Source organism: Danio rerio, chromosome 14, assembly GCF_049306965.1.
Source record: "Danio rerio strain Tuebingen ecotype United States chromosome 14, GRCz12tu, whole genome shotgun sequence".
Lineage (NCBI taxonomy): Eukaryota > Metazoa > Chordata > Actinopteri > Cypriniformes > Danionidae > Danio > Danio rerio.
Window position 1 is genome coordinate 6,908,602 of NC_133189.1, and position 24,029 is coordinate 6,932,630.

The 24,029-nt window shown below is 38.8% G+C and overlaps 1 protein-coding gene across 18 annotated transcripts in view; it reads right to left on the bottom strand.

The window, feature by feature from the left end:
- slc44a1b (solute carrier family 44 member 1b) overlaps positions 1-24,029 on the bottom strand; it is a 68,784-nt gene that overhangs the window by 35,195 nt on the left and 9,560 nt on the right. For 12 of the 18 annotated variants that reach the window (XM_073922494.1, XM_073922493.1, XM_021481097.3 and 9 more), the window contains exons 3-6: positions 19,886-20,028; positions 7,959-8,095; positions 1,705-1,798; positions 1,433-1,602 (exon numbers count right to left, since the gene is read on the bottom strand). In XM_073922494.1, coding sequence (XP_073778595.1) covers positions 1,433-1,602; positions 1,705-1,798; positions 7,959-8,095; positions 19,886-20,028 — 544 coding nt within the window. The remainder of the gene's footprint in view (positions 1-1,432; positions 1,603-1,704; positions 1,799-7,958; positions 8,096-19,885; positions 20,029-24,029) is intronic. The other 6 variants (XM_073922502.1, XM_073922500.1, XM_073922501.1 and 3 more) reach the window with 1 other exon arrangement.

The window sequence follows — 24,029 nt, forward strand, 5'->3', positions numbered from 1 at the left end:
ATGTAGGCTAATGGATGTCTTCAGTGGAGTGTGTTTCCACCATTTCCTTTTCTAAAGTTGTAAAAAGTAAAAGTAAAGTTAAGAGAAAGTAAAGAGGCCGAATGGAGGAGGCTCGTTCTTTAAACTCAACTAAAAACTCAACTATTTAGTCTCCACTTTCCTTACTAATATGCAATTCCCTTTCTGACTCCTCCACTAACTACATAAAAAATTATAATAATAAAAAAATTACTAATGTTTTACTTCTTACACTTTCTTTACATACCTGAAACTTGCCTATAGCATTTATTCATTGTTGCTCTTATAGTTGTGTAAATTCCTTCCTTGTCCTCATTTGTAAGTCGCTTTGGATAAAAGCGTCTGCTAAATGACTAAACGTAAATGTAAACGTTATTGTTAGGGATTACAGATCGCAAATAGATAGCTAAATTTAGCGTTTTTTATTTTAGCGTTTTTTTTTTTTTAAAGCATTATGGTAAAGCATGAACACGGTTAGGAATATATTGAAACATGTTTGTTTGTTTGTAGTAAAAATTTGTAATAATGACGAAAAATACTCCTTACTTGGGTGCAGCTGTGGCTGGTGTATTATGGGAAATTTTATTACGCCTTGGTTTCGAGTGTAGTCCTGGAAAATCTTTGTTTGAAGGGGTGTATACCCCTTGCCCGTAGCCCTACGCCTTCAAGCTAAAGAGAACTGGGACACCACTACCCCTTCACGGGTACAGGCAAAACGAAGGAGTAGGGGTAAGGGGAAGGGCTAAGGGGTAGAATTAGGATTGGGCCTTAAAATAGTATTGGCTACCGCTTTTCAACAAATGCTAAACAAAGAATATCCTATATGCTCCTTAAATTTATGAAATGTAAATAATTAAATGTAAAAGTTAAATTTAGAGCTATAGTATAACTATAATGATAAGAGGTTTCCACCTAACAGCAGCAACCAAATGCCGTAATCTTAAAAAGTTGACAGAATCTGACGTCCTACGCTGTGGCTCAAAATACAATCATTACAAACAGTGAGCCTTATACTTATTTGTTATTGCTTAATAGTATAAAACCTCAAGAGATAGATCACTCAAACATGAAAATGCATTCACAGTGGTTAAAAGCTCTTAAATGTTTCTTCTGTTTACCACAAAAGAAGATACTTTAAAGAAAGCTGAAAACCTGTAACCACTGACTTCCACAGTATTTGCTTTTTCTACTATGGAGGTCAGTGGTTACAGGCTTCCAACTTTCTTCAAAGTATCTTATTTTGTTTCACAGAATAAAGAAACTCAAACAGATGTACGCAATAATTAAATGATTTTGTGTGAACTATCCCTTTAATTAGCCTTGATTTGATATGGATATCAGGGACTATTAGTATCCATTTCAACTCAATTCGCAGAGAAACACGCAATCAGAAAACTGCCTCGGCAGCCGTTACCTAACGCCAGCAGACACAAGCCAACAATGATCTCTTTGCTGGCTGCGACCCCGGCGATCAGCCTGTTTAGCATGCTGTTATCGCTGACAAACGTGACCACCGCTTCTGCGAACTTAGCATAGCAGGAGATGTCCACCGGCGTGCAGCGGTTAAACACTGGAAGAGCTTTGCTGCAGAGATAAAGAAGGACCAGAGGATAGAGGACAGATCAAGGGGGAAAAGAAGCTGATTTACAGGAAGAGATTGTTTGTTAAGTGGTCGTTTCACACTACCTCTCTGGTACTGGAAGTTTGGGACACTTATCGAAGCGCTCAGGAAGTGATGGGTACTTATGACCAGGTAACTCATACGAGCAAAGCTCAGACCCTAAAACATAGAAGGGGAAAGGGAAAGATTATGCATCATACACAACATCACCTCAGTTATATTCATGGTCATGCGAGCTGCACAATGTATAGCTTCAGCATCAATATTGCAATGTGCGTAACTGAAACTGTCACATAGCAGAATCTGCAATGTCAAATATATATATTATAGGGCTTATAATAGCAAGGCATAGCATGAAAGTTTTCAAGCTAAATAAGCAAAGACGTTATAAATTTGATGCTTTTACAGATTAATAGTATGTAGTTATTTATAAAATGAAGACTATAGTGTTACTATACCAATAATTATTGAATTTCTGTACCTCAATAATTTGCATTTTTGTTCAACTGTATTCATCTCAGCTTGTAATTTATTATATTGTATGCAGATACTCCCAGACAAAAAAATCTCAGTCAATCTAAAACAGTTCATTCTTTTCATACGGAGTCATAAGGCATCTTGTGAAATTATATTTATTGATCACAGACAAACAAAATATGTTCGTTTTTTTTTTTTCCAATTTTGTGCAGTCGTAATAAAGATATCCAAAATTAGTAGTTCCCAAAAGCTGAATGGTGGTATACCATTTTTAAACCTTTCATCACCCCTTTGCTGCAGTATGTGGGGTTGTAGATGTGTCATGCTGCTTGCATCAGTGTACCCCTAATCACAGCAATGGTGGTTCAGAGAGAAGAAGTAACATAGAAGGCAAACCCTTCTCCAGCCTGACAAACGAGAAGGCAAACCCTTCTCCAGCAGGACAAACGAGAAGCACCATCGCAGTGCAATACACGTTTACATTTTTTATTTGCCTCGGACAAACTTCGAATGAAACAGGGTTTAGAACTTTAAAAGACATGGTGAGACGAGGTGTCACTTCTCGTCCAGTGTGTGACTCCCTTTAAGTCTTATGTACAGGTGCGGATATATCTGTACCAGCTCTGCTACTTGACCCTCCAGTTTATTTATGTCGCTAAATTGGATGTTACCTTACAAAAAACACCTTACCTCAGTGTATATGGGATACAAAGAAAGTCAAAGAAGTTCCAGAACACGGCCACTGATTGCGTAATTGTCACAGACCAATGGTAATTTAAAAAGTGTTTAGGAGCCAAAACAAAGTGCGCCAAAAGTTTGCTTTGGTGAACTGTTTCGAACTCTCAAAACAAACTCAAAAAGAACTTTGTTTTTGCAAGATTTTGTTCGAAATTATTTTATTTCAGTGTGTTGTTCAATTTCAGTATAGTATTTTGTTCTAATAATGTCGAAGTCCGTTATAGTATTGTCAATAGTTTAGGTTCAGTATATGCAAGTATATCGGGGCCTTAACGGCAATACGTTGTACTGCCTGTGGTAAACAATTTTTTTTTTTTACAGTTTTTATTTAAAATAACTACAATAATAACTAATAAACACAAAAAGTGTTCTTGGAGCTTTGGATGATTCTAGTTGAACTACTGAAGTCAAGTTTGATTGTTTTTTGGTTCCTTTTCTGGATTTTGAATGTATCTGGACCATTGCTGTCTATACAGGATAAAGGAGCTCTAGGAATTGTTCTAAAATGTATTCATTTCTGTTCCGAAGATGAACGAAAGTCTCAGGGAACTGAAATGACATGAGATGTAATTAATAATACCAGAATAAAATTTTTTGGAAAAACTAAAGATTTAAAGTTAAGCCTTTATCAACTTGGCATTCAGTATAAACGAGACTTCCAGTAACATAATCAGCGGTCCTCATAAGCGATTGCACAGAAAACACACTGAAACCCCAGAGAAACAATAATGTCATTCATTCTGACCCTTGGTGTCAGATGGAACGTGTCAAACCTTATAGACAGCAAGGCTAGCCTGTAAACAACAGAGACCTTACAGCAAGATGGGTCAGTGGAATCTTTGTTTAGTTAGCTCAACCCTGACAGGAACATATGCGTGTCGTGAGTTGAGAACTCCACGGACAGCCACACACCCGGGGTGGTGATCATATAAATGAGCAATTCCTTTGTATCTTCTCCAGCCATTACAGGGCTCGAAATTAACTTTTTTACTTGGTAGCACCGGTTGTTACATTGATATTTGTGTGCAATAATTTCAAATTGAAAATATTAATGATGATGAAAATGACAATAATAGTAGCAATGAATTACATTTGTCATCATCATACTGCCTTGAATGTGCTTGAATGCAAGTTATCTGCTAAAAAGTCTGTTACTTTATGAAAAATAAATGTAGGCCTATAGTTTGCATCAAACAAAAATGAAGCATTGCAGTAAAAATATTTATTTTGTACTGCTGTTTATATATGCATGTCAGTTTAATAAATACAATTTCTGCTACAAAACAAACAAAAGATTATAATAAAATATTAAATTCAAGGCTGAAAGCTGCAAAACAGTCATCAGTAACTAAATAAAAAATACATACACCTCAAGAAAGAATAGGCAAAAGAAATTAAGTAAAGTCTCACTTCTATCACTCTTTAAAAGTTTTGGTTTTAGTTTGTGTCAATTTAAATGTTCAGTCTGAGCTGATTTTCATTTTTCTGTGTTAGTGGAAAGCAGGCGAGTCAGCCGACCCAATTTATGAGCAGGTTGAACAGAATTCTTCCGATGACCACCGGCGCAATACCGCTGTTTGTTATGAGCCGAAGTTTCAGTGTAAACTTAGTAAAGGCGAGCTTCTTTGGCGATGATATGTACAGTTTAGCGGACATTTGCGCTGAACATGCAGTGAATATAACGCATTGAGATTCGGGCGCTTTCTCCGAAAAGCACGTACTCGATTGATCTCAGCTGGCGGATCAATATTCACCACATGTCATGATCGCTCTTATCTGCGCCACAACTTTAGGTGGGGTTTGCATACCTGTGTGCTTTAAGTTTTCACTCTTCAGCCGTTTGCATTTCCCGTGGTCATAAAAGCTCCTTCCCTGTCATCTGACAGCGGAATACCTTGAGTGATTGACGGCTTATATAAACCAATATAGCGGCAGGGAAGAGTGATTCAGCACGTTTTTAAAAAAAATCAAAACAGGTCGCACTACAACCATTATCTACAGTCGCACTAATGCTCCCATATATATTATGAGGTCGCATAGATTAATTTTCGGGCGCATATGCGACCAAAATGGTCGCAATTTCGAGCCCTGCATTTTATGTGTGGCTATAAGGCTCATAATCTTATCAGATTTTCTTGTTGCCATTAATTACTGAGGCTTTTATTACGATATAAGGCATTTTCATGATATTGCTCGAAAAAAAAAAGATTACTTTAACGGGTGTAACAACCTGAAAACTACATGGTGTATTGCGTAATTGTATCCAAATGTTCAGGGCAAACACTTTTTAAATAAATTAAATACAGTACAATAGATAACACTTTACAATAATGGTAAAAAATAATGGTAATGGTAATCTTATTAGTAATGTCAGTTAGTGCAATAAAAAAATCAACAATTAGAAATTGCATAATTTATACAAGTTAACAAAAATACAACAACATTTTATTAGCTATTAGCTCATTAATGCGTTATTTGTTTCTTAGTTAACAGCTAATACCAGTTAATATTATCAAATGCTTTAATTACATTGACTGTAGTTAAATTAACATTTAAAAACGAATGGAGCCTTTGGGGCCGATCACACAAAATATACCAATATCAACAGCAACACTCGCACACAATACGCAGCTGATTCAATCAGTGCCTAGCGACATAAAAAAAAGCACAGCACTTCTTTTTTTTTGTCTACTAAAAACCCATTGTTTTTCTCACGTGTTCAGAATGAAAAAGTGTGTTCGGTGTGATCGGCCACTAAATGTACAGAACAAGCAAAAGGCCAATTAAAAGTCATAGAAATTTTAATGTCGTGGGCCAGATTAACATGAAAATGTTGATGTTTAAAAATAAATCACCCACTCAATTCTTCAAGCATTTGCTGCAGTGATAAATTACCACTGATACAACAATCTAAATTTATATATAAAAGACACTCTGAAAGTTTGCATAATAAATAATTAATCACATTATTTTTGAAGTGTCTATTTTCTCAGCATAAATGTAAAGCTACAGCTGAATGAATCAATATAGAACAGGTAAGCGACTTTCTAAGTCGATCTCTCTCTTTTATTTTGTACTTGCTGTATTTTTACCATAGTAATCTAGTAGTGTTTGCTTTGACTCACTTCATTCGCACATTAAATTCGCTTCATAATAGACACAGATTTGCATTTAGTGCAGGGCTTTTGTTTACCTGGTGAGTCTAGCTTCGTTGCTAAACGGCTAACATGGATTTTATTAAGATAGTAGCTGTGCTTTATGTGCTTTAGGAAGGCTGAAAAACAGCGCAGATTCATTCGGCGTCATGTCTAAGTGCACTAGATCCTTTCAGAGATGCACCCAGCTCTGTGAGTTCATTAACTCCTCTAGAAACTAAACCTGGATGATGGAAGCTTTCAGTGGTGTTTTCGACTAAGTCGAGCACAGTTTCATGAGTTGTTGTCTGGTGTCAGTAAGAGAATTTCCCCTGGAGACACCAGCAACTTCGTCATAAACATACCCATACAAGAGTTAATGCGGTTAGTGCTGCGCGAATGTCTGCTGAAGTTGAAATTTTCCCAAATCAAGCAATTCACTTGTTAAGTGCGTCAAACAGACAAAACCATCAACTCGTTTGACGCAACCATGACACGATTCACACGAATGAAGTGTCACGAGTTGAATCACATCGCATGATGTCTGCGCTCGTCTTTGCATTGACTTAACATGTAAATCTCTCGCACTTGACACTTCATCCGCGTCTGATGTGAACGCACCATAAGAGCCAACGTACGCCTCCCAGCAGTATTGATATACAGCCATGTCGCACTGCTATAAGTGTGCCTTTGCCAGTGGCGTAGCGGACAGGCCCGCAGGGCACGCACCGCGGGGGGGCCCCGCGTGTTTAGGGGGCCCCACGTCATCGCGATTTTTAATAATTGAAAATCCAGGAATCGCAATAATCAAACTCTTGGGAACAACTGTGGCCGGAACCAAAGTTTACAGGTCTGTGTTCTCTGAATTCCGCTCTAGCGGTGGACTACTTCATTCTGATTGCTTTCCGCCGAACTGCGTCATAGCCAATGAAGACGCGCCGCTGTTTCTCGCCGCCGGTTCTCGTTAAAAAATGAATGACTTCTGGCTACTTTGACACTCTCGCCACTTTCGGTTTGTGATCACTCCTCAGTTTGTGAAGGATTCCCCGCGTTGTCATGCCACCCCGCCTCCTTTCCCCGCTCCTCAATTTGTGACATAGATATATACACTAGATATAGCATAGGGACCCTGAGCATGCGTCTATAGCGCCGCCACATTGGTACAGTGCTCCCAGGACAAATGTCATACAACCGCACTAGTCAGGACAGTGTTATGACGTGAAGATGCTCGACTTAAGCGCTGTCTACGAGTGTAGTAACAAGAAAACAAAGCACAAAGGCAGAACATTTCATAGGATTAAGTTTTTTACGTTTTTGTATGTTTTGAAATTTGTGCTAAACAGGTCACGTTATTGATAATAGCTATAGTCACTTACTGCATTCACCATAAGGCAAAGTAACACCAACTCGCACTAAACACTCGGTTTATGCTAGGTTTGTTGAATAAATCAGCAAACAATGCAAAAGAAATATGACAAAGAGATGCTGCACTGCCAGAAACTTGTATGATTGTCGGCTAGCGAACGAGTCGTTCATAACGGAGATTCATTCACAAACGAATCGCTCCCTCCGTCAGTATGAGAAGTGAAAGCAGGAGAGGAGCTGTATTTCAGCACATGATTAGATCAAATTTAACAGGGAGAGTGAATCGTATATTTCCATACACACAAACACAAGCTTTTTGTCAGGAATGCCCGTGCGATAAGTGATCCATCAATGTAGAAAAGTGGTCAAATAAACATTTTCATAATTAAAAAAAAATGCATACTAACATCCAGGAAAACTCCCGATCATATATATATGTGTATATCTATGTGTATATGTGTATATACACCTATATGTGTATATACATCAACCCCCCCCCCCCCCCCCCCCCCCCCCACCCCCCACCCACCCCCTTATGGAATAAGTGAATATGGGCATATGTCTAGGGGCGAAGACATGTCATATGGGCGAACAGGGTGCCTTACCATTCATCATGGCAAACCTCTTGAGGTCGTAGTACGTCAACAGTTCCTCTGTGGGACATTGAGACACACACAGCGCCATGGATTTAATCTTCCTCTGAATGATGTCTATGTTGCACGGGTCCAGGAAAAAGACAAATCTGTGAATAAAGCGAAAAACAAAGCTTCATTTTTCAAGAAATCGACAATGAAATCTGATGACAAGCAAAATACCAAAGCAGGATGTTTACTTCATAAGAAACAGAGGGTGATCTGAGAACACCGTGGGACTAGAAGACAGCATTGTGCGATACAAATCGACTCTAAACAGCAGATGTTTTCAGTCACGGGACTGTTTAGCCCAGGTTTTTTGGCGGAGAGTCTGTTTATGAGCCAAGCCTCCTCTGCGGCCGTGGCTTTGCTTCAGCTTTTCATGCGGTGTGAAGTGGGCACGGCGCCCACGCAGGAACGAGGGACCCATTGTCTTGTGAGCTCAGCACAAAAAACACTGTTCGTAGCAGGGGACGCACGCGGTCCAGGAGAAGAGTCCTTCAGCATTAGCACAGAGTCTGTCAAAACAGCCTGGCTACAGAAGCTTCACTGTACAGTTGAAGTCAGAATTATTAGCCCTCCTAAATTATTCGCCCCCCGGTATATTTTTTTTCCAATTTCAATTTAACAGAAAGAAGATTGTCAACACATTTCTAAACATAATAGTTTTAATAACTTATTTCTAATAACAGTTATGATGACAGAAAATAATATTTGACTAGATATTTAAGACACTAGTATTCAGCTTAGTGACATTTAAAGGCTTAATTTGGTTAATTAGTTAATCAATGTAAAACAATAGTTAAATCTGTAGAAATTTTTTTTAAATAAATATATTGTAATATAAATGTATTGAGGGCTAATAATATTGACTTTAAAATGTTTTTAAAAAATGTAAAACTGCTTTCATTCTAGCCGAAATAAAACAAGACTTTCTTTTCAGCACTCGAAAAGATTAATATTTTAAAAATATGATTACAGACTTAAATTTGATTCCTCGCAGAAATAGGGCTGTGCAATTAATCGAAAATTTAATTTCGATTTGGACTTCAAACAATTATGAGAGAACATTAATCGAGATGAAACGATTATTTCATCATTTACGCCCCCAAATCATGATTCTCATTTTAGTCAGAATCAGGCAGCCAAGTGCACAGTTGGCATAACTTTGTTTAATTACAGCAGTTTTTTTTGCAGAAACACGGTGCCTTTACGATTAATTAACTGTGACGAATTGAAGCGTGGTTATTAGTAAAATTGGTTAACTGTTGCATCCCTAATCAACACAAAACAATTAACCAGTTAAACTCTGCTGTTATTTTTGGATTTCCGCCTGGATTTTGCCTACCCAAATTTAAAAGCTTCCCAAATCCACATGCAGAGGTGTAAATGCAAAAATTTGGTATCATTTTAAAGAAAACCCTTTGAATTTTCATAAAACACTATTGAAAGTGTATAAAATATCAGTATATGTTGTCTGTGTTATAATAAACACCTAAAAAAAAGGCGCTTTTTGTATTTTTATTTTATGAACTAAATTTTAAACGTGTACCTGTGTGGTCTAGGTTGCTGTAATTAATTTTGGTGGTTCCTGCACATGTCTGTAATCATAGGAAAAAAGAAAAATGTCTCTGCCATAATCTATGCAAAAGTTATTGCATTCCAACTGATGAGAGGTGCTATACAAGCCACAGGGACGATCACTGTTTACATATTTCACTATTCTTTTGTTTGATAAAACATAATTCACTGTGTTTGGACCACATCAGACATAGAAAAGGATTACTTATGCACATCACCTCAAAAACAGAGAGAAGTGGCCCTGAAGCGCACAGCATAAGGTAAGAGATGACAGCTGTCTGTGCTATCTGGGGCTGCTTAGTGATCATGAATGTATTGTTTTCACTTCTGCTTCATGGAAACACCGCGATTCATTCGGCAGCTGTTTGATTTGTGAATATAATTCAGTAAAAAGAATGCTAAAACAGTATGAGCACCGGCAAGAGCTTTCATTTGAGCTATAACTTGTACATGTGTCATATCAAAAATATGAAAATGAACCAATGTAAAAATATCAAGCTCGGGTATCCAAAATACTGTGTGTTGAAGTGTAAATACCTTTTGTACAGTAGAATAAAAACCAAAGTGATGCATATGTGCATAAAATATAGATTCTACACTTTCAAACGAAACCACTTACAGGGTCTGGTGCAATGCTAGCCCTTTAAATCTTAAAGCTAAAGTCGATGACGAGTAAGTTAACTTAATCGATTTGTGTTGGGAAAACATGAAGGGATTGTGTGGAACACAGCATTTCTGACAGTGTAGTAAAAATAGCGAAAAGTACCAGCAGCAGCTCACAGAGTGCAACCATTTGACATCAAGCACACTGCGACCTTAAAATAACACCAGCCAACTCATTAACTGATGTGAATTTTTTAAACAACGCAAATCTTTCATGAGTTTTCCACTACATATTTCAGTAAGAGACATCATTTGTGTTTATATTAGGCCATAAAATTGAATTCTGTTAGAATCACAGTACATGGAAAAAACAAAAATGCTAGACCTAAAAAACACATCAAATTTTTATAGCGACAACAAGGGAATTAAAACACACAGAACCTAATCTAACTCAAAGCATGCTGCGCAAAAACTGCTGACAACCTCTAAAGTGAGCAATAAACCAAACAAACGCACATGAGAGGTGAAGATGAACTATAACACCTCATTAAACTGAGATGGATCAATCGTGGGCAGTGGGAGCGAGCTGCTGGATCACTGTATTAGCAGTTGAGAAAGTAAAACTAAGCTAAGAGCATTAACCAGCTGAACTTTGCTCGGCTAACAACATTAGCTTGCTAACTCATTCTGCCCCTTGACATACACACACATATAGAGAGTTGCACACATGCATACTTAAACCATCAGCATGTACTTTATCTAGTAAAGCACTTTGGCTTCTAATAGGGTGTTTGACTACAGGACTTTCACAGCATAACAAATATAATAAATAAAAATAAAACACCTTTTGGAATACGTTTTATTCTTAAATATCATTACGGTATTTATACTTCAGAATTTCACGTCCATTTTTTAATTTCTAAATAAAAGTGGTTTCACACCTATAGTTTGAAAAGAGTCAGAAAAGTCCAGGTTTGTTTAGGTGGGAGTGTCGAGTGGCGAAAGAGGGACGGGTTAGCATGAAAAGGGGAGTTTACATTATTATTTTAATTAAACCTTCACACTCTGCTCTTACTGGTGGATTGTTCCAGTGTTTCAGTTTCATTGTCCAACTCCTGTATGCATGCATGAGAATGTATATCTGGATGAATATCATCACATTCAACAGCCTTGGTATCACCTTTTGCTTCACATCTAATTGAGCTTACAGACCTGTCGACAACAACTCCAGAATGAGAGAACCAAACAATCCTAGTTCATGTCAAATCAGCAATAATCCAGCTCATCGAGTAAACCACACGCAACGAGCAAACCCCAGAACCAGTATAAACACTACACTCATCCCTGATCCTGAAAGCCCAGAGGCAAATGACCCACATGCCTGTGTTAATCTAAAGTCTAACATCAACAAATCAAGCTAAGGTCAGACGTCAAACCTTCCTAATGAAGCGCATAATTACTACTGCCTTGGTAAGTGCCAAGTAGAAAGGTAAACGCTCACAGATCACAACCTTCCAAGCCAAAATGAATTAAAGTAAATTGTGTTGGCAGCCAGTCTATAGACAATGCAGATGAGCACTGGAAACGCACACTAGTGGTAATGGTTTTGCAAAATTCTGACCATTACTCATGTCCAACTGTCTGACTTGATAAACTTTAAACGCTTTTGCCTTGAAATGAAACGTGTCCCTCTGCATTGAACTTTGAGAGCATTACATTCAGAGGTTTATGTTCACACCAAGTGTGCCGCAAGCCTACGTTTGAGTGAAGGTCTCGGCCGTTAGATCGCCCCCTGGGGGCTGGCTGCAGTACAAGTCATAAAGCCCGCCTCCTCCGTGTTAATGAAGGAGACTTGAGCCCAAATAAAAAAAAATATTACACTTGCAATAAAATGTCCCGAAAGATGGTTCTGGTGGATTAAGGCACTGGTTATTGTGCTGAAATAGGTGCAGATCTTCATTTTTGTAAACAGTTTGTTTTTAGCAGTAATTTAATGCTGGGCGTGTCATCGTGATTGACAGCGGTGATTGACAGTTTCTCAAAGCAGCGCGTCTGAGCTTCGGCAGGAGACTGAAGTGTTATTATTCGATTTCTGTGTTATTTTACCATGACAAAATGAGTTCAGCAGTAAACTACAGTTTCTGACATACATGATCCTGGTGGAACACTGTTTATTCGCTAAGTTCAGGGCTTTTTTCGGGCTTTATTAGTTTGCTGATACACGCCTAGCCACCCAGATAGCAAAACACAGTTCCGGCTAGATTCTCGCCTGCCGGAGACTTATCTCTTAGAGCTCAGACTGACTAATGTTACCTCTGCTGGACCTACTCCGGATGCCTGGACTCACTGCCCGATTCCAGCCCGAGTCAATCGAGCCAGATGCGGCGGCCGAGCGAGCAGGCGCTGCCGCATGCAAGCCGGAATCAGCCAGCGACGCCGCGAGTAAGTTATGTGTTGCGGCCTGGAGCTGGCGCGATTGAATATACAAAACCCTCATATTTGTTAACGTTATTACATCCATTTGTGTTGATATGACAGCAAACGCATGCTGTGAAGTTCGGGGGGCGTGGTTGATTTTACATAAAGCGTTTGGTTGGAAGCTCGACTCCGCTCATTTTCGCGGCTCCTCCTCTGGCTCCATCAGACGATCCTTCTGCGCATGTCTGGCTCCAATTTCAGCAGTCTTTTGCGACAGTTTGTGCCCGTCAAGCAGGTGTTTTGCCCTCAAGGCGTTCAATGGGAAAAAGGGCTGTCGCGTCGTCCATATTTTTTTTACAGTCATTGGTTCACACAGCTACATTACAAATCAACTAAAGTTTAAAATATAATCTCGTGGTGGACCACCCCATAAAAAAATTGGATATTGTTTCTCATATTGCCCTACAATACGTTACTGCATTTTTTATGAAATGACAGAACGGACTTTGCAAAATTCAGTTATGACCAATACTTATGCCCAACTGTCCGACTTGATTTCAAACGGTTTTGCCTTGGAATGTAAACATTCGTCTGTAACTTTCTCATTGCTCTGTATTTGTGCTAGGGCTGGGCGATTTAGCAAAAAAAAAAAAAAAAAAATCTAGGTTTTTTTTATAAAGTTTGACCGATTCACGATTTCGATTTTTTCTTATTGTTACTAGTCTTCTCAAAACATTACAACAACATGACTGAAGTAACATTCTCTTTAAAAGTAACTTGAAAAACCATCTGGTTAAGGAACATTGTATTTTTAATGGCCATGTCATACAAAAATCGGTCAAGGTGTAAATAAATGTAAAACAAATTCACGATTTAAATAGCGTTGCTGAAGATTTGAATAAGTAATATTTGTGTAAATATTGCACTTGCAGGAATACAGAGGTATTTTTGCAAGTTTTGCTGAGCCTAGGAAAGATTGGCTGTCACCATGGCTTTGACTTTGTCTTCTGATTGAATGGCAGGTTGTAATGCTGCTGCCTTTTTCTTAAAAAGATACAGTGGAAGTAAAAGACTGAACATGGAAACTGTAAAGCCTAATTTAACCTAATGTGTGAAGTTGTGGACGTATAGTAGGAGCAAATACAAGCACCAGATGTGTGTCTAATATAAAATAATATATTAAATCTATTTTTCTTTTTTCCCCCTTTTAAATACCGATCATTTGATGCGCTTTGCTCCACTCTCTATTATGCTGCCTGATCTGTCTGGTTTTCAACTAGGTCCGCTTAAATGACGTCATGGGGGCGGGTACTTTCATTTTCCCTGCTACTGGGCCTCACCTCTACTCTTGTTCAAACCAAAAGATCGGCGCGGTTTTTCACATGGCAGGCTTTAAGTCCTTCATACATGTTGAGATCGAGTTTATCGACTTGATGAGGGAATATGTCTTGACAATCCACACAGACGTGCAACAAGTAAAATCCTACATGACTTAACGCTTTAACAGGCAGTCAAGCAGGTCACACACCAGAAGTGCCGCGACACGGCGCGGACACAAAAGTTTAAACTATCACACACCAAACGCGCACATTCACATGATATTTAACATAAAAACTAATCAAATGGCGCTTTGTGGGCCGGCTGAAATATGAAGTGCTTCGTGAATCGTGGCTGGGCGGCGCCGGTGTGTGTATAGAAACCTGTTTAGAACTCTAAAATCCATGGCGTGGTGCTGTGCGTCGCCGAGAGGCGCTTTTGGTGTGCTTCCTGCTTCATACAGAGAGTGAACCCAAGCGCATCGGTGCCATTATAATGTATTAAATATATATATTTTTAAAAATCGCGATTTCTCAATTTCATTCAAAATTAGATCGTCTTAAAACGTAAATTCTAATTAATCGAAAAAAATTGGGAAAAATCGCCCAGCCCTAATTTGTGCTGCATCTCAAGGCTGATTTATACTTCTGCGTCAAACGCACGCGTATGCTTCGGCGTTGACGCATAACCCTACACCGTGGCCGTCGACATCACTGACGTGCACCTCTCAAAAAAATGTAACTACACGCTTTGTTGTCTCTGTCGATTAAACAGGTGGAAATCACTCAACTAGTTCATTCCAACGACAAACTTGCAAATAACACCGTTTTTCTTTTTGCGTGCTTTTGCCATTGCTTTTTCATTTGGTTTTGCCAAACTAGTGTCATTAGCAGGAAAGAGGCAGGGAGGAGTTTTGCGCTCATGCACGTGCGCTCAGTTTCACGTTAATTGGGATGGACAAAGAGAACATGCGTGGGATTCAGCGTGAATTTTTTACTGCGTACGCACATTTCCATCTTTGTGCGTACGCCATGTTTTATTATGATTTCAACGCAAGTCTTCGTACATGAGGCCCCAGGGCTCCCTGGTGGAATAGATATTGTCTCTCAATGAGACTTTCCTGTTTAAACAAGTAAATACATATATTTTAAAAATAGGCACGTATGTCTAATAACCATGCGTTGTCTGTGCGTGTAAAGAGACTGATATGAAGGGGAGTGTACCGGACATCTCTAGTGGTTTTGTATGCTGAGCCAGAGTTAAAGCTGTAATAAGAGGAAGGCGAGAATTGAGCGGTCACGCCTCCCTGGAAGATCAACTCATTCTAGGTGGCATTTAGCACATCTGTCTCTGTTATGGCATGAATAAATGAAGCAATTAAACAGAACTATATGGTTGTAATATGATAAGCAAACACTTAGACACGTATTAATTTTTTACAGCGGCAACAACACGGCCATGAGGAAACTACTAATGTTAAACACCATAATAATAGCTTGCCAATCACGAAAACGATTTTACAAACTGGCAACTGGCATGTGATTTTATGGGCTATAATTTTAATGTTTTATATCATTATGGCTAGGAAGCAAAGATTTGCAAATAAACAAACTTTGCTTTCGAAGCAATTTCAGGTCAAATACAAGAATCTCCCTGCGTGTGATCTCCTCATCATGAACTGTGAAATACAGACACATCTCAAAATAGACAGTGTGGATTTAAATGCTATTTGTACATGCCGTTATTTAAAGGTTTTGGGTTAGTAAGATGCTTAAAGTCTCTTATGCTCACTGCAATAAAAATCATAATATTGTAAAATATAAAAATTCCTAATTGATTAGGTTTCAGTGTCACATGATCCTACAGGAAGCATTCTGATATACCAATTTAAAGCAAGACAAATGTCTTATTTCCTAGTCTTACTTCAGGATTTTTTGATGAGTGTTTAGACGGACAGCATTCATTTAAAACAAATGTAAATGCATTTTTTAAGTTGTAATTTCTTTTCAAACAAAACTTAAATGGCCTAAAAAATTTTAATGGCCCTAAAAAAAAACATATATACCAACCCTAAGAATTACATATTTGCCTTTGGGACAAGGAATGCAACGATTAACCGATTTCACTATTAACCATGCTTTAATTCGTCACGGTTGATTAATCGTGAAGGCTTCTCAACACCGTGTTTCTGCATAGAACAAAACTGCTGCAGCTTAAAGTGATGACAACTGAGTGCTAGTTTGAAGTTCCGAGCTTGTACTGTACACCATGCACACTGGATTAACTCTGGCTGAGGCTATTAACTAAGGGCCAGTCACATATTGCATCTTTTGCACACGCAAGTTCGTTATTTCCAATAGAGGCGCGTGGCTTGCATATATAGAGCGATGGACTCGTGCTTTCCAGACGCACCTACTAGATAAAAAAAAGAATGCCGTGAGCTCACTGAGAAAGAAAATGCTAAATTAAAAATACCAAACAATTTTGTTGTATAGTTGATCAAAAGGTTTAGCAGCCTTTGAATACATTTCTTCACTGTAAAAGGGAAATAATTAGCTATTATGTAACTTAGATTTACATTAGACAAATACTACTTATTTCTTGATTGATTGATTTTTCAAATTTATTTATTTATTTTAATTTTATTTATTTATTTTAACTTATTTGAAAAAAAAAAATTAATTTATTTATTTATTTCATTTATTTACCATTTTTATTTATATATTTTCATTTATTTTTTATTGTCTCTACATTTTATTAATTTATTTATTTATTAATTACATTTTAATTTTAATTTACATTTTTAATTAATAATTATTTTATTTTATTTATTAAAAATTTATAGAAAATATATTTTAAATTAATTTTTTATTTTATTTATTGACATTTATTTTCAGTGTAAAATTCTTATTAATGTTTTAATGACAAAAATTTTTTCACTTATTTTTAAGTCCAAAGAGAAAAGGACTATTGTTTGTTTTTTATTATTATTTTATATTGTATTACTTGGTTACTGAGCAGTAATAAACAACACTTTAAACTAAGGAGTTTTTATGTAATTTTTCTAAACTAGCAGTGTTTTGAAATTAAAAAATGCATAGTAATCGTGATAACCGTGATTATTTCTCAGGCTATAATCGAACAACCAAAATCTATAATCGTTGCATCCCTTCTTGGGACATCCATCAATATCAAGACCCCAACAATAAGTAAATATTAAATATCTGGTTACCATCTCTTTGAGTCAAAAACATATGCAAGAACTACAACGTTAATACCCATGTCTCCTACAAATACATCAAAGCAATCTGTGCAATTAAACACTACTTATAATGACATTACTTCTAATCTACAGCCTTAGCAAAGAGTAAAAATACAGAATAATAACGGGAAAATACCTTTACGGGATGATAGTGGGAAAAACGGGAGGGTTGACAGGTATGCAATTACCATGTCACTGATTCGGTTAAATTTGTTATCTCTGAGCCTCTAATGATTTCCATAAGGAATTTTAGATTTTACTTAATAATAGGGCTAGGCGATATGCCAAAAATGTCATCTTGCTTTTTTTCTTTTATATTGAACAATAACGATTGGTATTTTGCTATCAGTATCAATGACTGAAGCCACAAAAAAATTAAGGGGCTCTATTTTGACGGTCCATGCGCAGAGCGCAAAACGCAGGGCGCAAACGCTTTCATGCTGTGTCAGAACGCGTTTTTGCGGACGGACTTTAAGGACGGGAAATCTGCCTTGCGCCGCGGCGCATGGTCTAAAAGGGTTGAGTTTATTTACTTAACGAGTTATAGGTGTGTTTTGAGAATAAATCACTTAGAATCTCATCTCCCATTCCCTTTAAGAGCAGCTGAGTCGCGCCAAGAGCGCATTCGCTATTTACAGGACGCAAAGTAAGTCTAAGTGGAAAAAATTTGCATTTCATTTTATTTACGCACAGACATCAATTAGTCTACAAATAAATACTTTTGTTTGTTAAGTGCAAATATTAGTTTCAAAACTATTTCTAAATTCAGTTATAATTTCCAGCAAACAAATAAATGAACAATAATAACAAAATGTGCTCAACAACCTGAGTTATATCCTAAAACACATGCTGTGCCCCATATGGTCTAAAACCTGACAGGTGGGCAAATCTAAGCTTTTTTTTTAATAAAACAAATATAAATATGGATATAATAAATAATACTGCTAATAATAATAACATTATACAAAAGCAAATTGTTATGAATGAACTGAAAAAGCCTCCCGAGATGATGAAGAGGCATAAAAGCAGTGGTTTTTCATATTTATGTAGGCTAGAAAATAATATGTTTTGTATTATTTTAATCCTTTATATTTATATTCTATATCTATTCTTATTATATCCTATATATATCCTTAATATTTAAATTTTTTCATATGTAAAGATATTTGCCTATTGTTCTCTTGTGCGTATTAAGCAGTGTGTAAGCGAGGCGCAACTCTGCGCCGGAGTTTAGACCGGGTTAGTTTTGGTCTAATGAAAAATCTATTATAGTTTCTCAAAATAGCGACGCGCCAGCGGTCCGCCTCAGAACGCCTTCCTTTTTAGACCAGAACGCCTATGGGCGCACAAATGAGCGCTAATGCATTTGCTATTTAAACAGCGTAGCACAACACCTCAAAACGACTCTTGCGCCAAGCTGAAACTACCAAAAGACTATTGCGCCGCACCTTGCGCCACACTGCGCCAGGTGTATGATAGGGCCCTGAGTGTCCATTAAATAGCATAACCCATAATCAGTGGCTGAAAATTTGGTACATCTCTAATATCAACACACTTCTAGATACTCATTGTTGCATGTTTCTGCTCTGTGAAAATGAGTATTGCAATAAATCATTTATATTTTTTTCTCCTTAACCTCTTACGCTTCCTATGGCCTATAGAATAAAAAAAAAAAAAAAAACACGTGTCAAGCCATGAGAACCGAACCAAACCGTAAACCTTGTTAAAACCCCGGGTATGTATTGAACCATGGGCTAACTGTATTGTTGCATCCCTAGTGAGCACAATACCGTTATTCAATGATATTTTTATCCAAGGTTATCTACCGGCCCATGCCTACCACAACAAAGGGCATAAATGACATCAGTACGTAATAAAACGAATGATCCATTACTGAACTGATACAGAATCATCCGCATCTGCATAGTGGTGCATTGAAGAGACAATCAATTTTGACCCCCTTATACTAAAGTCACTCCAAAGCAGAATTACTTGATTAGCAGGGCACAAAAGATGAACTGGTTCACAACATTAGTTTCTTTAGTGTTTCACTAAAAGCTAAACAGGATTGAAACGACCCTACAGTTACCAAATGGATTATCCCTTTAAAAGCTTTAAACTATATTTATACAAAGTCAAAACATCATTAAATATACACATAAACGGCAGTGCATAGCCTTCACTGGCACAGCCTATTCTCTGACAGTTCCAGAAAGCCATTTTCAAGCCATTATTAAGTTCCCATCTGCTCCGACAACCCAGTGAATACTCCTCCAAATGAGCCGCACGTCTTCCTGATGAGTCAGACCTCAGACACGTCTCTAAAAAGCTACACAAGATCCAGTTCGACCATATAGGAGAGCCAAAAACAAGACATTTGACAGGGCCACAAATGAAATCGCCTGCAATACCTGTCGTTCCTGCTGGCTAGCACCCATTAAGGGCCACACACTGTGACAGTACCAGTCCTCGGGGCCTGTGCTGAATTATTCAAGGCTCTGTGTGTGGAGCTCAGATAGTCTAAAGCCATCTTGAGGTGAAACGCCAGCCATTTGACATTTGCACTGATGTGATAATTGAAGGGCAAAGAAGCTGGAGCGCTCCGATTTCACCACTGACCATTCACAAAACTGGTCAAAGCGGATGTGTAAATGTAGATGGTGAGGAGGAGGGGGTGTGGGCGAAGCGTTGAAAGGGGATAAAAGGCAAGCCGACTTACTTTCTGTCAGTGTGGTCAAGTCCACTCAGTCGGACCCCTTCGATGGGCTCGTTGCGCTGGCCACATGTGTTCCCGTAGCTGTCATATCCGAAGACGAGCCGCGCCGCCCCTCCGGTCGCGATGGTAAACCCACAGATGCCACACTGCGATGAGAACAGCAAGAATCATGAAAAGTGCTCATTTTAAAAATTAAAACATTTGTAAATTTAAAGGGGAATTTAAGCATTCAGTCAAGTATACCTTGTTTTGTACATTGGATTCCACTTTAATGAAAATACATTAAAGAGCCCATATTATGGGTTTTTGAAAATGCCCTTCCATGTAGTGTGTGACACAGCTCTAAGTGAAGTGAAATATCCAGCTAAAGGCTGATTTATTCTTCTGCGTCAAACACCGGCGTATGCTACGGCGCTGACGCATAGCCCTTCGCCGTGGCCGTCGCCGTCACTGACGTGCACCTCTCAAAAATGTAACTACACGTCGCAACGACGCGTAGCGCAAGCTCTGTGATTGGTCGGCTTGGTAGCGCTGACGAGTGTGGGCGGGGCCGAGAGCCGCGTGAATGGCGCGAGCGATTGTTTACAAGTGTGGAGTCCCGTGAAGGGGCTCCGGATGTAAAGTTTTGTTTTGTGTTTACGTCATAGTTAAAGTTGTTGCACGTCCACCAGTTCCTGCCTCAAAATGAGCGAGTTTGAGCCACTTGTATAACCAGGAATAGTTCAGGAAAACCAAGAAAGCAGCGAAGAAACTCGACACAGAGGAACATTTACACCTCACTGCCAACTAGCGTTTCGGAAGTGTTAATGCAGACTGACAGAGACATCGCGCAGAAGTATAAATGCACAGCCACGCGCGTTGCCTGCGCCATGAGTTACGCCGGTCACCTGACGCAGAAGTATAAATCAGGCTTAAGGCTTAAATCTGTAAGAGTACAGTGTTTAAAACTGTTGATTCATCTATAAAAGAGTCGACTCATAGTGCTTCAATCGAGTCGTCTTGATAACGAGTCATTAGGTGTTTCGCCATGACGTACTAACGAAACCAAGTTATTCACGTGCACGCGCAAACCCGGGAGATTTGAAAACTGCGGCCCCGCCCTCTAACACAGAAATTAAAAGCGATTAAAGTTGTTGCCTCGTTGACTCTAGCTTGTAAATGTATTTAGTTGTGATTTGTTACTTGTAACCGCGTGTACTGTTTCAGGTTAACTCGCTATATTCTCATATCGCGTGCAAAGCCTCGTTAAAAACGCGATGCGTGCCGCTTTGTTTACATTCCCGTGGAGGAGGGTAATGTGTGTGTGTGTGTGTGTGTGTGGACGCGTGCGTGAGGACGAGGGCAATATGTGTGTGTGTGTCTGTGAAAAGAGCAGAATGTGACAAGCTAGGAGATCTCCTCACCAGTTCTGGGAGTTTTTGCTCAATAAAATAGTTAGTCGTCTGTATTTTCAAGTCCATCGTCTGTATTTAAACAAACTCGATTAATGTAACCATTTTGAAGAACACGACATGTTTTACTATAGATTTAGGACCTAGGGTGCAGCCATCTTGGAATGACACTGTGTCTGACGTCACGGGTTGGTTCTGTTCCCTCCACTGAACAGGTACAGTGGAAGTAAAGGAGACTGCAAAGCCTAATTTAACCCAATGCGTGAAGTTAAAGACGTGAAGCTGGTGCAAATACAAGCATCAGATGTGTGTCTAATATAAAAGTATATATTATTATTCTATTTTTCTTTTATGCCTTTTAATTACTGATCATTTCATGCGCTTTGGTCCACTCGCTGCATTACGCTGCCTGACTGCCTGCCTGGTTTCAACCATGATTGTAACAGACTGAACCCAAAGACTGTACAGCCTATTTAAACTCGATGCACAAAGTTGTGGACGAGCATTACAGAGCTGGTAAAAATAAAACAAATACAAGCATTTAAGTGTCTTCAGTTGTGTCTTTTTCTTATGTTAATACGTCTGGTTTGATGCGCTTTGATCCACTCTCTCCCACTGCTCCAGCGCTGCCTGACGAGGGGATTTACATTCAGACTAATGCAACGATTAAAATGATTCATGACTTCACACTTTACTGAGTTACGTCTGTGTGGATTTTGTCAGGACATATTCCCTCTTCAAGTCGATCAACGCGATCTCTCAATATGTATGAAGGATGTGAAAACCTGCCATGTGAAAAGCCGCGGCGATCTTAGTTTGGTTTTGAATGCGAGCAGACATAATTCTCAAAAAAAAAAAAATGGTCTCATTATTCTGGCATTTAGCAAATATAAATGATTTAGGTAATCCTAACAAACCTAAAATAGTAAATGTTTAGTATGATTTACCATCAGACATTTTTTTAAATGTTCCTTTTTTTCGAGGGTATGTAAACTTCTGGTTTCAACTGTATGTGTACATGTGTAAAGTATATGTAAAGTATTCTTAATTTGTATGCATACGTTAGTGTAAATCAGAGTTAATTTGGTCAATGAAAATGGCTTGACTAAGGTGACTTCCAACTTAACTGAATTTGCACACCAAGAACCACTTTTCTAATGAATAAACAGCGCAATGAAGAAAGAATAACAAAAAATTATGTTGGTTAGTTTTTTATTATTTTGACAATTTTTGTCTCGTCTTTTTTTGTCAACAATAATGCCCTGTTCATTATTTAAATGTGCAGAGCATGCACATTTATAGTTTCAGTCACGTTACTAGCGCAGATTAAATGTCAGTTTCGGTTTGTGTCAAGCTATAGGCAACGATCATTTTTCGACGTTATTTTTATTGACAAAATAAACTGAGTTAAATGCACAAACATGTTTTTCCATTTCAATGACCTTTGTTAACATGCACTTGATGGATATGCGTGACTGTTATGCTCGCATCTCGCAAATGGTCGCCGCATTTTTAAGATTCCCAGAAGTCAAGTTAAAATAATTGAAAGTTTTATATGCAGCAACGGCGCTCACCAATGTCAGTTCCAAAGCAGCGGACCAATCGAAAGGAGAGGAGGGGTGAGCATTGCAATGGTTGTTGCTAGAGGGGCTAAAGCTGTGGCCGGAAGTTAACAAGCATTATTTATATTATTTACTAGAGGTGTCAAAATTAATAGTTTTTTCGGTGCACCGCGATGCAGATGCGGACAATTCGGTATCGGTTCAGTAATAATCATAACCGGTTATTATGTACTGACGTCATCTATCTCCTACGCGCTCTGTCGCGAGGGAGGCGAGCGCCAGTATTTACAACATTTAGGAGCCAACTCAGGGCCGGCCCGTGGCATAGGCAGTATAGGCAAATGCTTAGGGCGCTGTACATCCAGGGGGGTGCCAGAAATGAGCGCGGTTAAGTTAAGCCTGATTTATACTTCTGCGTCAGGTGACCGGCGTAACCCACGGCGCAGGCAACGCGCGTGGCTGTGCATTTATACTTCTGCGCGCTGTCTCTGCCGGTCTGCATTAACACTTCCGAAACGCTAGTTGGCAGTGAGGTGTAAATGTTCCTCTGTGTCGAGTTTCTTCGCTTCTTTTTTGCATTTCCTGAACACTTCCGGGATGTACAAGTGGCTCAAACTCGCTCATTTTGAGGCAGGAACCGGCGGACGTGCAACAACTTTAACTATGAGGTAAACACAAAACAAAACTTTCCATCCGGAGCTCCTTCACGGGACTCCACACTTGTAAACAATCGCTCGCACGGCGTCGCGCCATTCGCGCGCCTCTCGGTTCCGCCCAGACTCGTCAGCGCTACCAAGCCGACCAATCACAGAGCTTATGCTACGCGTCGTTGCGACGTGTAGTTACATTTTTTGAGAGGTGCACGTCAGTGACGGCGATGGCCACGGCGAAGGGCTATGCGTCAGCGCCGTAGCATACGCCGGTGTTTGACGCAGAAGTATAAATCAGGCTTTAGTGTTGCTTTCGATATTCCTGACACATTCAGTTATAGCGGCAATAACTCAAAAACCTCTTACCCTAAAAAGATCTAAAGTGTGTTTCCTACAAAAAGACAAAGCTGGTTATGTTTCACTGCTGTCTTTTTCTTTTTTTTTGCTCAACATTACGACCACTGCTCCCTTTAAGCCCTTTGCAATATGCGTTTAGCCGAGAGAGCTCACGCGGAGCGCAGCTCTCAGTAAGGGACCGTCAGAA